The 13,786-nt window shown below is 48.0% G+C and overlaps 1 protein-coding gene across 1 annotated transcript; it reads left to right on the forward strand.

Moving 5' to 3' along the window:
* Positions 1-1,762: 1,762 nt before the first annotated feature.
* LOC133104117 (thyrotropin-releasing hormone receptor-like) lies at positions 1,763-7,130 on the forward strand. Its single transcript, XM_061209795.1, is given in 4 exon segments — positions 1,763-1,786; positions 3,196-3,635; positions 3,637-3,856; positions 6,735-7,130. Coding segments are annotated over 4 exon segments (1,080 nt in total).
* The last annotated feature ends 6,656 nt before the right edge of the window (positions 7,131-13,786 follow it).

The following is a 13,786-nucleotide window of genomic DNA, read 5'->3' on the forward strand; positions in this document are numbered from 1 at the left end:
TTCTTCCTTGGCTGGTAGTTGCATCACTTCAATCTCTGCCTCCGTCTTTACATGCCCTTCTTCCCTGTGAATGTCTCCTCTGTGTCTCCATGTCTGAATCTCCCTCTCCTTTTTTCTTATAAAAATATCATCCATTGGATTTAGGGCCACCTTAATCCAGTATGACGTCATCTTAATTACATCTGCAAGGACCCTATTTCCAAATAAGGTGACATTCTGAGGTTCTGGTGGACATGAATTTTCGGAGGATACTATTCAACATAGTATACCATGTAAGCCAAACAGAAAGATGGAAGCTATGGTTGAAGCATCATGAGTAAGAGGGAGAGGTAGAAAAGGGCCACAACACAGAGGGCATTCTAGGGCTTGTATAAAGTGTTTGGATTTGTTTTAAGTGAAAAAGGATGCTGTTGAAGGGTGTAAGAAGGGGAATGGCTTATATTTTTAAAGGGATCACTTGATACTGTCTGTAGAGAGAGGAGCAAGAATGTAGCAGAGAGACCCACTAGGAAACAATTACAGTTGTCCAAACAAAAGATTATGGAGAAATGAAAGTGTTGGTAGAGTACATGGTGGTGAAATATGGATTAATTTGAGGTACATTTTGGAGGTAGAATTGAAGAACTTGCCAAAGTATTGGATGTCAGTGGTGAGGGAGAGAGAGAAATAATAACTCCCGAATATTTGGTTTTAGCAACTGGGTGGATGTTTTAGCAACTGGTGCCTTTGCTAAGATGAGGAAGACTAGAAATGGATGAGGTAGGATATGGGAAATCAAAGAATTCCACTTTAGACATATTTAGTCCATTGCCAAGTACTATGCCTTGCTGCTGGCAACTGAACAGCTCAATTAGGCAGGAGAGAGTGGGTTGGAAGGCTTAGAGAAGTCCAGGAACCACTTGCAATTAATATGGCTAAAAGGATTGCTCTGGACCACACTCAGGGAGGACTGCCACACCTGGAGCAGGGAGGAGGCATCCTGAACTTAACTGGCCTTTGCTACCTTAGGAAGAGCTGAGCAAGGGACAGCTGGGATTGGAGTGGGGGCAGGGAGCATAAAGTTGGGAGTGTTGGGGTTCTGCTTCTGTTTGGTCCCTACTGTCTGCGTGACGTTGGACATTATTCCTCTCTGGACCTAATTTCCTCATCTATAAAATGGGAATAATAATACCTGCCTAGAGAGGGCTGTGAGAAATAGACATAATGAATGTAAGGCACCTGCCATGGTGTTTGGCTCCAAGTAGGATGCTTTGCTATTGTTACTGATGAAGATCACAGAGAATATTGCTGAGAGGTAGTATAGCATGGTGGATAAGAACATGGACTCCACAGTCAAGCAACTGGGCTCAAATCCTAGTACTCCGCCCCCTTACTAACCTATGTAACCTTGAGCATGTTATTTAACTGCTCTGGGACTCAGTTTCTTTGTCTGTAAAATGGGGATCTAATAATGCTTTCCCTATAGGATGTTGTGAGTATAGAATTAAATAATACTTGTAAAGCACACAGAGTATCACCAGGCAATACTAGGTGTTTCATATACATTAGTCATGATTTGTTACAAAGACTGACAATGGGGGACAATAGGACCTTGGCTGGTGCCCCCAAAATACTTCCCTGCCAAGTTCCCTCTCATTAATTTTTTTGTCCATTTATCAGATCTGTAGGCAGAGCAAACTGCTCAGACACACAGAGAAGTGTGTATAGCTGTAATTACCAATATATTCACCCCTTACTACAGTCAAGCACAGCTAAGCATTACATGGATTTTTCCTACATCAATCATGTGAGCCTCCCAAGGACACTCTGAGGTGGGTTCTATCATTATTATTCCATTTCACAGATGAAGAAATAATTTTTAGAGAGCATAATTGATGGATGGTCAGCAGCGAATAATTCCTCAGCATCTGCTATGTGCAGGCAGGAAGCTAGGCTCCCTGGAAAGCAGCCTTTATGCCTTTTATGAAGCTTAGTGTGGTCCCACATTCAGGAAGCTTCCTCTAGTGAAGAAACAAGTTTTTTCCTTCTTTCGACTACCATTAAGCACCTTTTCTGTAGCAGGAACAGAGCTAAAGATTCCTAACAGGTTTGTGCCCTGTGAGTGGCACAGTCTTAGAGATGGGAGAAACCCTTGTGGGAAGATGGGGCACACCCTCCAAGAATTTACAGGTTTTCTTCAGGAGGAAAAAAAAAAAACAAACTGGGAAAAGTAAGCAGGAGAAAGTGAAAAGGTGACAAGGAGATGAGAAGTTTAGGAGGACACAGGACCAACCCAAGTCTAGATGGGCAAATACTTTTCCTTCCCCGCAGCTCTGGGCCTTGGTTCCCCATTTGCCAACAGTAGGGCTGAAGTCTCTGACAGGGAAAACACGATAGGATTGTGTTGGGAAGCCAGCGAGTCGCGGACTCCTCCGCCTTTGCCCAGTGGAGCCGCTCCTGTAGAGAAGGAAGGGAGGGAACGAAAGCCCAGGGCAAAGGCGCGCAGGCAGGGCGCCAGATCCCACTGCACCCTGCATCCCCCACCTGACCCCCTGTGCAACCAGAATCAGACAAGTGGCATCAATGGAGAGGACAAGCCAACTCCAGCAGAGGAGCCTGCCTGGGGTGGTCGTGAAAAGCAGAGAGAAGAAAAAGGCTAGGGAGGCGAAGATCGGTCAGTACGCACCGCGCTTCATTGACTGGATACCTGGGTTTAGAGTCCTGAGCTTCGCGAACCTGGAGAGGGGAGGTAAGAGCTGAGAGGGCTCCAGCAGTCGGTACTGTAGGAGGCGGCAGTCGGGTGCCCGGTCCACTGCTAGAGCGCGACCCTACAATCCAGAACGAGCCCCTGCAGTAAACCCCACCCCGGGAATGATCGCGCTAACGCCGGCTACAAATCGTCTTGGAAACTGAGCAGCACGAGCCTAACTCCTGATTCCTCGGAGTCCCCAGCGTCCGCGTAGTGAAATTGAGACCCTGCAGGGAGCTGAAGAAACCAGTTCAGCTGGAGACAGCTGCGGGACGCGCAGCTTCCTGCACGGAGATTCGCCGAGGACACCTTCGCAGCCGGGAGCAATTCCCTAACTCGCTGCTGCCTTAGGGGTACAGCACGGACAGATGCGCATGGAGAAACCCACCGAGCACCCTGAGCGCGCGAACACGTCAGGCCTGGGCCCCATGCCCCACCCTCCATTGGCTGTACAGGCGGTGATCTAGACCCTGGTGCCCCTCGTGTGCGCCGTGGCGGGCAACGCCATGGTGGTCCTGGTGGTGGTCCGGAGCCGCCACATGGTCACACCCACCAACTGTTACCTGGTGAGTCTGGCCACCGCGGACCTGCTGGTGCTCCTGGCTGCTGAAGTGCCCACCGTGGCCGAGGCGGCATCCGCTCGGGTTTGGGTCTTCGGCCACGCAGGCTGCCTGGGCATCACCTACCTGCAGTATGTGGGCATCGACGCGTCCAAGGTGGAGCGCTACCTCGCCATCTGCCGTCCTCTGAGCGCCCAGGCTCTGTCCACCGCGGCACGGACCAAGCGCACTGCAGCGCTGGTGTGGCTGGGCACCGGCGCCTACGCGCTCTGGCTCTTCCTGGTGGACACGCGCAAGACCGCGTGAGCCGACGGCGTACAGGAGCAGGGCGGCTACCGCGTGTCACGCTCTCTACCCGCCCGTCTACTTCCTGGACTTTGCGCTCTTCTACGCGCTGCCCCTGGGCCTGGCCACCGTGTCCTATGCACTCATAGCACGCGTCCTCCTCGCGGGGCCGCTGCCTCCTGGTGACTGGGGACGATCGGGCTCTGTGCACCAGGGCGGCCCCGCTGGCCAAGGGCGTTTCTCCTCCCGCGGCAGGAGGGGTGACCTCAACCCCCGAAAGCAGGTAGGGACGTCCCTCCTCATTCGGACCCCTGTACTGAGCCAGCAGCAGATTGGTGGATGGAAGCTTGGGCCCTCCTAGGGTCAAGCTCAAGTTCAAGTCCAGGTGGTGCCACTTACTCGGCTTGTTTTTTGGCGACATCACTTCTGAGCTTTTCTGAGACTCCATTGCCTCACCTGTTGTATGAGGTAATGGCACAGAAATGGCATGATTCATTTAGAGTCAATGTCACAAACTAAACGCTAAATTCATCTCGGTTTGTTATTAAACTTACTCAGCGAGTCCCTACACCGTAGCTGTTATTCTCTTTCTTCTACTGATGGGGAAAGTGAGGCTCAGAGAGGTGAAGTGACTTTCCCAAGACTATACTACGCCATCTGGCGCTAAAACTGCTCCAACGGGCCGGGACAGTCTGAAAACCCAAGAGGATGTGTTCTGGGGAGATCGAGAGAAATTCAGCATTTATTGAGCACTTACTGTGTGCCTGATTCTCTGATGGTTCCTGATAGTATCCCTATTTGGGAGGTTTCATACCTATTTTTATGGACAAGGAAACAGGCTTAGAGGGGACAAGGGAGCGACAGAGGCGACACTGTAAGGGAACTGGGTGCAGGAACGCATGTGTCCAGGCTCCTCGTTTCCCCCACCCCCATTCCAGCAGTGCAGTCTCCCAAGGGTTTTCTAGGAATGCAGGTGGGAGGAGCGCTCTCTGGGCCCAACTGGTCTTTATCTTCAGCCTTCCACCCCCACCCACAGCTCACGGGGGAGGCGGGAGGACACCTTGTCCTGGCTGAGTCACTCCTGAGCCAGGCAAGGACCACATGTGCCATGTCCCTGCCTCTCCATTGGGCACACTGTTGGGGGCTCTTCCAGCTGCCCTCAAAAGCCCCTTTGGTCCATCCTGCTTGCAGCCACTTTAGGTCAAAGCAACTATTAGAGGGAAGGGGGCAGGGCACAGGCTGAGCAGGTTTGAAATATTAACTTTAGGTGCCAGACAAATGCACCTCCTGCCCTTCCACTGGCTTATTTACTACTGTTTACCACTCTCAGGCTCAACCTGGAAGGACTGGGGTCAAACTCCTGCTTGCATGCTTTAGGTGAAACTTCTGGTGGTGAAAAGAGTATTCCAGACCTGGGTTCTGGCTCCTAGCTTTACTAACGTCTTGCTGTGTGGCTTTGGGTAAGTCACTTCACCTTGCTGAGACTTGATTTCCTCCTCTGTAAAATGAGAACAATTATAGTGCTCATCTACCTCAACGGATGGTAGTAAATATTATAAATCTGGCATATAGTAAGTATTCAACATATGGTACCTACTATTGTTGTTTTGTTGGGGCATTAATGTCTTTTTTCATACTGGGTGGGCTGTGTCTATGGACCAAGTGTTCCTTTCATGCCTACGAGAGTCCTTGCAGAATGCAATGTACAATTCCAACGGGGAAGAGGCATTAAAGGAAATCAGAAAGCCCAGTGCAAGGTGGAGAATAATAATAACAACAACAACAACAATTAACATTTGTTGGGTATTTGCTATGTGCCGGGCACTGGACTTAGTGCTTATACAAATTTACATTTTGAATTTTTATAACAACTCTATGATGTATGAACTGTTATCACCTCAGTTTGACACATGAGGAAACTGAGTCACAGAGAGGCTTTCCAAGATTACAGAGCTGGTAAGTGACAGAACCAAGATTTGAACCCAAGCAACCTGGCTCCAGAGCCCACACACTGCCATCCAGCATTTATCACCCAAACGAACCTAAAATGGAATGGAACAGGATCTGAATTTGGTAAAATCAGGAGTCAAGACCTACTAGGGAATTCCTGCAATTTCACGGTTCCTGGAGAATATTATAGCACAGGTGTTGAATGTATCCAGGGTTTTCTGGACAGAACCAGTGCCAGAACTATTTGGGCAATTTAAGCTCTAGTAAGTGAACACTTGCCACCCACGTTTTGGTCTCTGAAGGGGTCACTGAGGACTCCAGGGGTAGGAGCACGTGTGAGCTGCTGTCCTCCCAGGTATTAAGGATGTCCGGCTCCACTGACGATGTCCCCTTGTGGTGACTTCATTCCAGAATTTAGAAACTGTGCATCTTTTGAAACACCTTCCAGCGTGTACCACCTCTAGGAGGCTTTATTTAGTCTATGCTGTCAGGGAAGTGCTGGCCGAGATCTGAAGAGTTAGGAAGTGAAGAGGAGGGAGCAGGGAGAGGCATTACAGGCGGTCCAGGGCAAAGGCAGGAAGGAGCATCAGGAGGGAGGGAGCAGGGTGAGTGAAAGAGCCGGAAGGGAGCGTGTGGCTGGGAATGCTGGGGAGAGAGGGACATGTCTAAGGCCAAACAGCTGGTTCGTGGTGGAGCCAGGATTCTAACCCAGCTCTGCCCAGCTCTGAACCTCATGCAATTGCAATAGTAATAGTAGTAGAGGTTATGTAAGTAGTAGTAGCAGCAGCAGCAGTAAACCCACATAAGCATCTACTACAGGCCTGGCACTGTTCTACATTCTTTACTGGCATTAACTCCTTCACTCCTCATGTCCACCTATGATGAAGGCAGTACTGTGTCTCCATCTTATAGAAGAAGGAACTGAGGCTCAGCGGATGAATGAATTTGTTTACAGTATGTGGTAGCCCATCCAAGGGCTTTGGAGGTAGATTGCAGCTGGGAGGTTTCCAAAAACTTGAGCAGGGCAGGGGAGACTATATAATGGTTTCTAGGTGGGGATGGCATTGAAGGGAGAGCATGCATGAGGGCACAGCTTGGCAAGGCCCGGATACTCTTTGGGGTTACTCCCCCCTCAAGCTCACAGAGAGACCTAGAACCCAGGGTTCTCCCTTGGCACCCATGCCTTTCTTTTTTACTGTCTTACCCTGCAGGTCACCAAGATGCTGGCTGTGGTGGTGGTCCTTTTTGCTCTGCTGTGGCTGCCCTACCCCACCCTGGTGGTGGTGAATTCCTTCCTGAGCCCGCCTTACCTCAACCTCGGCTTCCTTCTCTTCTGCTGCCTTTGCATCTATGTGAACAGCGCAGTCAACTCCATCATCTATGCCCTCATGTCCCAGCGCTGCCGGGAGGCCTTCCATGGACTATTTCAGTGCTGGCTGGCCGTGCCCCAGCTTCCGCCCCAGGAGGCCACCCCTGTTTACTACAGTGTCATCGAAGACTGTTCCCAGCACAGACTGGGCTCTTGGAAGGAACCAGGAAGTGTGATGTCCAGGCAGGGAGGGGATCCTGGCACATCAGGGCAAGGCCCACCCTCTTGCCCCTGCTGAGGTGAAGGGGTCTCCATGCATTTGGGGAAACATGGCTCTTGGAGGAGAGAGTGGTGTCCAGGGCTGTTTGGTAGAGGTGCACACGTTGTGCACTGCACAACCCTAGGGATCACCATTAACATTGCAGACAGCCTAGATTTGTATATTTAGTAAAACAGGTTCCCAGTTTAATAAATATACAAATCTAAGAGGTAGCCACAATTATTTATTATATGAACAAATGAATAGATAATGAATAAAAAGTAACTTTAATCTTAATACTCAACACCCTTTGCTGAGATCTGGCTACCAGTGTGAGATGTAGATTGTGACTTGTTGGGAGTTCTTTGTTGGCAACAGAAAGTATCTCTGGCTAATTAAATCAAAAAGGAATTGATTGGAGTTGGAAAGAACCATAACCAGGATAACCCCAGGGATCCACATAGCAGGAATTAATGGGCAGTGGCTTCATGGCATCTATATCAGAATGAATCAACCCCACCTAGGCCAGGAGAAGGATGGGCAATTTATTGGACTGTCATTCAATAGCTGCCATTGACTGCTGTATAGTTTGGGTACTGCTCCATTCCAGTGGGCACCACTCAGCAGTTTAAATGGATGGATCCTCTGAAGTTGTGCAGTGCATAGCCTATGTGAGTGTACATGGCAGACCTTAATGGGAAAAGGGTGGTTCCTCAAAGGAAAGTTGAAGTGCTTGTTATCAGAAAAAGGCAGTATGGATGTCAGAGGACCAAACAAAAACAAAAGCAAAAAAACTAACAACAATAGATATCCACCACAGAAGAGTCCACCCGGGTTCACAGCAGCAGGACCCTTCTGCCAGGGCAGCAAAGTTCACCTATAGTCAACAGCCACTGGCCCATGATAATACTGTACGTGTCTGTCTCTGTGTCCAAATTCTGCATGTTGCTTCCTCCCCCCCCCCTTTTTTTTTAGTAAAGACACAGTCATATCAGATTACGGTCCACACTAATGACCACATATTAACTTGATCATGAAAAGACCCTATTTCCAAATAAGGCCACATCGACAGGTACTGGGGGTTAAAACTTCAACATCTCTTAGGGGAACATGACGCCATCCTACAATCCTCCTGATAGCTCTATTAGAATAAAATTAATTATGACTTTATATTTTCTTTGTGATGTGTATAGATATCTCTCTTCTGAGTTATTTGGACAATATGACATAAGTGGGTCTTGCAAGGGTAGAAATCCCAGCATTCAATCTACGGCAGAGATAGTGAATCTCAGGCTGATTCCAGCATATAGGTGGTGCTCCAATAAACATCTGTTGAATGAACGGTTTAAAAAACAGAGGGGAGGGCTTCCCTGGTGGCGCAGTGGTTGAGAGTCTGCCTGCCAATGCAGGGGACACGGGTTCGAGCCCTGGTCTGGGAAGATCCCACATGCCACGGAGCAACTGGGCCCGTGAGCCACAATTACTGAGCCTGCATGTCTGGAGCCTGTGCTCCGCAACAAGAGAGGCTGCGACAGTGAGAGGCCCGCGCACTGCGATGAAGAGTGGCCCCCGCTTGCCACAACTAGAGAAAGCCCTCGCACAGAAACGAAGACCCAACACAGCCATAAATTAAAAAAAAAAAAAAAAAAAAAGTCTCTTAAAAAAAAAAAAACGGGAAATTATTGCAAGAATAAGGGGGGAAACAGGGAAAGTGATAGGGGGATGGGGTCTGAGTTCTATAGCTTCCCAGGTCCCCAACTCCATGGCTCAATCTTGTTAGCACAGAGCTCAGGGACTGGTCCTCAGAGGTGATGAATCAGTCTGGATAGTGTAGCAGGAGGGGAGGGGAGCAATGGGAAAGGGGTGGGAGAGGAGGGGAAATGGCTGGAGGGAGGATGGGGAAGAGGCAGACCAGAAAGCAGATATTGACAATGCAATTTCCACTGTGGCCTCTTATCAATGTCTACTGATTAGACTTCAAGGACCCAGGTCCTTAACACTTAGCTACACAGTCATAGAAAACTAATACAAACACAAAGATCTTCACAATTTTTGCCCACTGCCATAAATGCTTTTTTTTTTTTTTTTTAGGAAGAGGACTATGAGGGTATTCTTAGCTTACTAGTTGAATCTGAATTTCAAATGTATGCGTGTGTGTGTGTGTGTGTGTGTAAAGGCAGAAAGAATAGAATACACACAGATCGTCACTGAGATAAGCACTGAAGAAAAGAGAATAAAAATATTACATAAATCATCACTTTTAGGTACAGGCTCATAGGTAAATTTTATCTTTGATGTTAAGTATTTTCCTTTTAAAAAAATTTCCATAGTGCTGCAGTAACTTCTGCCTGTCCTCAAATCATTCCTTCTGCCACCTTGCCTTCTTTGTTAGTTAGCTAGGTCTGCAGTAACAAGGTACCGCAAACTGGGTGGCTTAAACAACAGAAATTTATTGTCTCACAGTTCCGGAGGCTAGAAGTCTGAAATCAACTTGTCGGCAGGGTTGATTCCTCCTGAGGGAAGTGAGGGAGATTCGCCAAGCCCTTCTCCTAGCTTCTTGTAGCCTCGGGCGTTCCTTGGCTTGTAGGTTTCATTCCCTCTGTGTCTTCACATCGTCTTTTTTTTATTGGAGTATAATTGCTTTATAATGTTGTGTTAGTTTCTGCTGTACAGTGAAGTGAATCAGCTGTATGTATACATATATCCCCTCCCTCTTGGACCTCTCTCCCCCGCAGTCCCACCCATTTAGGTCATCACAGAGCACCGAGCTGAGCTCCCTGTTACACGTCTTTTCCTTGGATATTCTTGCTGTCACCCAATCCTCCAGTCCTGCTCTTTCCAAGCCATAAGCTGGGCAAGCCATGCAATGCTCCCCACTGATAGATTTCCTTTCAGCATGAATTCTTGGATTAGAGAATGTTTGAATTCTACGTTTTCACACATTCAAAATATTTATATGGATTCACCAAAATAGGTGAAAGCTTTGCTGTGTTGGTTACGTTCTTCTGCTTGCTCCCCTATGAGATCCTGGATATATACTATAGAAGGCTTTCTCACGTTTAAAATGCTCATTGGGTATACTCCCCAGTGTGTGTTCTGATGCTGAGTGGGAAAAACAGTAGGAAGAATAAGGGACTATACACCTCTGGTGTTCCTAAGAGAAGCTTAGGAGAAAGATAAGGATTTGGGAATCATTAGCATTTTGGTGGACACTTCATAGTCTGTAATCTTCGCTTCTCATCTATAGTCTTCGGTGAAATTCATATGCACCTTTTCTTTTTGTATTAATGGTTCCTAGCAATCAACCAAGCTGAGTAAGGACAACAGAGGCTCCTCTAAGGGGCCCTCCGTTGTGGGCGGTGGCCGCGGTGCCTTATGGGGAATGTAGTCCGGAAAAGCGTCGACCGCCCTTTGGAAAACCTGGGGAGGACGGCCCGGCGGCCTCTTCTGCGCATGTGGGGCCTCGGCTCTCTACGTGGGCGCGTTTACTTGTTCTTCTCTAGGCTTTTCCCGCGGAGGGTTTTGCAGCTTCGGGGGCGCGTCGTTGCGCGGTCACCTGGGCCTGGTGAACTGGGAGCGAAGCGGGTGCACCCACAAGTTAAATGACTGGCGGGGAGCTCCGAGCCCTCGGGGGCTGGAGGGGAAGTGGCTGGGCGGAGCTGGCCTCGGTCCGCGGAGAGTGGATGCACGCTCTCCCCGCATCCCTCTCCAGGGAGGCCCGGAGCCGGGTTTCCCATGGTCCCGGAGAAGGGGAGCGAGGGCCAGGCTCCTGACCTGCAGGTCTCATGGCGGGCGCTCCCTGCAGCCCTTCATTGCCTGAAGAAGGTGCTCTGTGAAGGTGCAAGGTTTGTACCTCCAAATGGCTAAAATCTGATCCCCAAAGTTCCGCTGAGGCGCTTGGATCTGCAGCCTGCTGGGCTGGGTTGAAGAATACTGGAGGACGTTAGGGAAGGGAAGGAATATTTATAGAAACAAATATGTAATCATTATATTAGTTTTTTTATACTAAGCATTTATTAGAAGAAAGATGTGAGCTTCAGTTGAAGAGAATGGCCAGGGTGTAGATATGACTGGAAAAGATTTCAGGGGGCTGGCGCTGGGGGGTGATGTCTGCAGCGCTGCATGAGGTTTTAAGAGCATGATGTTTGTGTCCAGACCGGTGCTGCCACAGAACAGCACTGCATCCCAGGGCATGTTATTTCATTCTGTTTTCTCCTCTGTAAAATGAGCCTAGGAATAATATTTGCCCCGTAGGGTTGTTCTGAGGTAAAACGAGAGAGCACTTGTAAAAAGCAAGCCCAGAATATAATACACCCTCGACACGTATCCCTTGCAATCAGTGTTTCAAAGAGTTTTAGATATCTCCCTCAATCCTCCCAACCAGGCTGTGAAGTCGGCATTATTGCCCCCTGTTGGAGCACATTTTATAACCTCATTTACAGAGAGCTAAAGTGATTTATTCTCTGGTGAATGAGTTGATTTTAAAATGAAGTCTATTTTACTCCCAGTCTCATGATCTTTGTAATATGCATTCCCCTCTGCCTACACCCATTGGGTTTTTTCTGGCATGATGACTTGCCTTCTGTGTGCCCTAGAAAGCAATTATACTATGTATTTTGATAATCAAACCATTGGACCTATTTTCCTTAGGTCACAAGGTGTAATCGAGGCTTCTGGGCTCTTTCTGCCTCCTGCGGTATTGTCTCACTTCTCAGCGGCCTTGATTGGATTTTAGGAAAGGTCCAGCTCACCAGGCACTTGAACCTTGGGACCCCAAGTGCAGATTCCAGCTAATGGAAAAGTGGCTGCTACGCCCAGGTGGAAACAAAACCATCCCAGTGAAGGAAAAAGCAGAAGGCTCCAAGGACAGAAATCACACCTGGAAGAACATGTTTCTGAACTGAAATCTCTCCCTAGGATTTTAAGGCCGAGACAGAATTCCTGAAAGGAGCATATTCAAGAGTTACTGGACCAGAATTTTCCTCTCCAGGGTGAGCAGAATCTGGGTGATCATACCATATTCAAAGACCATTGATTATTGTGACTCAGCAAAGCCTCAGTTCAACTTTCAGAAGAAAGATGCGAGTTGCAATGGAAGGGGAAGGGCAGGGTACAGATTTGTCAGGAAAAGACACTTCATTGGAGGATTGGTGAGGCTGTGAGTTGGAGGCAAGGGGTACCAGGCGTAGCTAAGGAGATTACTTTCTAAACACATACATGTCATTCCCTGCAATCTCCACTCTGTCTTTCTTTTTTTTTTTTTTAAAGATTTTATTTTCATTTATGTATTTATTTTTGGCTGCACCGGGTCTTAGATGCAGCATGCATGCAGGATCTAGCTCCCCGACCAGGGATTGAACCCGGGGCCCCCTGCCTTGGGAGCATGGAGTCTTACCCACTGGCCCACCAGGGAAGTGCCCTCCACTCTCTGATTGTTCTGAGTTGCTTGAACCACGTTTCTCACCTGCTCATGTCATTTCAACTCACTTGATGCAGTCTTGTGTCTGCTGCCACCACACTCATGAATCTGTTCTAGTAAATATTTTCAAATCCAGTGGGTATTTTCCAGTTCATGCTTTACTAAACTCTTTGTTGCATTTGACAGTCTGACCACACCCTTCTTGAAATGCATCTCTGAGAATGTCTGTGACGCCACAGACAAAGATAACACTTAGAGAGTTGTCGCTTTCCCCCCATCCCATTCTACCCCATTCCTGTCGCCCCCATTCCTTCCAATTATTCCCACCTGTCCCCTGAAGGTAACCAGTTTCTTTGGTTTCTGGTCTACCCTTTCTGTAGTTCCTTTTGTACACATAAGCAGATACATGTGTATTTTCTTACATCCCCTTTCTTATATAAAAGGTAGCATACTATAGATACTCTTTCTCACTTACCAATATAGCCTGGGAATCACTCCATATTGGTCCATAGAGATCTTCCCCGTTATTTATGCCTTCTAATATTGCTTTTGGTCACCACTCTCTCTTCTGAGCTTCAGAACCATATATCCAACTGCCCACTGGACATCTCTCTTGTATCCTTCACAGACTCGAGCATGGCATGTGAAACAGCAATGCATCAGTTTCCTATGCTCAATTCTTTTTTTGGTTTTGTCTTGTATTCCTAATCTCAGCATATGATGCTACGAAAATAATCTGGAACAAAATAATCTGCACATTATATCTCCCATGCACAACCAATTAGTGGCCAACTCCTCTGGCTCCTCATCATGTAGGATTGATTCCCTCCTTCCCACCCCTACCAGAGCTACCTGTGGTCACGTCTCACTGTGGCGTTCTAGTTTTCTTCCCCTCTAATTTGATCTTTAAGCCATTTCCCATTTTTCTAGAGTTGGGGACAGCAGACATTTTCTGTAAAGGACCAGATAATAACTACTTTTGGCTTTGCTGGCCCTATGGTCTCTGTCAAATCAACTCAGCACAGCTGCTGTAGTGTGACAGCAGTATAGATAACGTGTAAACAAATGGGCATGGCCGGATTTGGGTCTTAGTGGGTTGGATTAGGCTCACAGGCTGTAGTGTGCCGACCCCTATGCTCTGGAGCATTGCTTCCAAAATGCAAATTTGATCACAAATCTTAACAGTCCTTGCTGACAAATATCTCTTTATGGATTTCCATGATCACAACAGTGGTCTCCAAAGTGGAGGATGGGGGCACCCCAGGGATCCACTGGG

The sequence above is a fragment of the Eubalaena glacialis genome, chromosome 13 (genome assembly GCF_028564815.1).
Source record: "Eubalaena glacialis isolate mEubGla1 chromosome 13, mEubGla1.1.hap2.+ XY, whole genome shotgun sequence".
In the NCBI taxonomy this organism is placed as follows: domain Eukaryota; kingdom Metazoa; phylum Chordata; class Mammalia; order Artiodactyla; family Balaenidae; genus Eubalaena; species Eubalaena glacialis.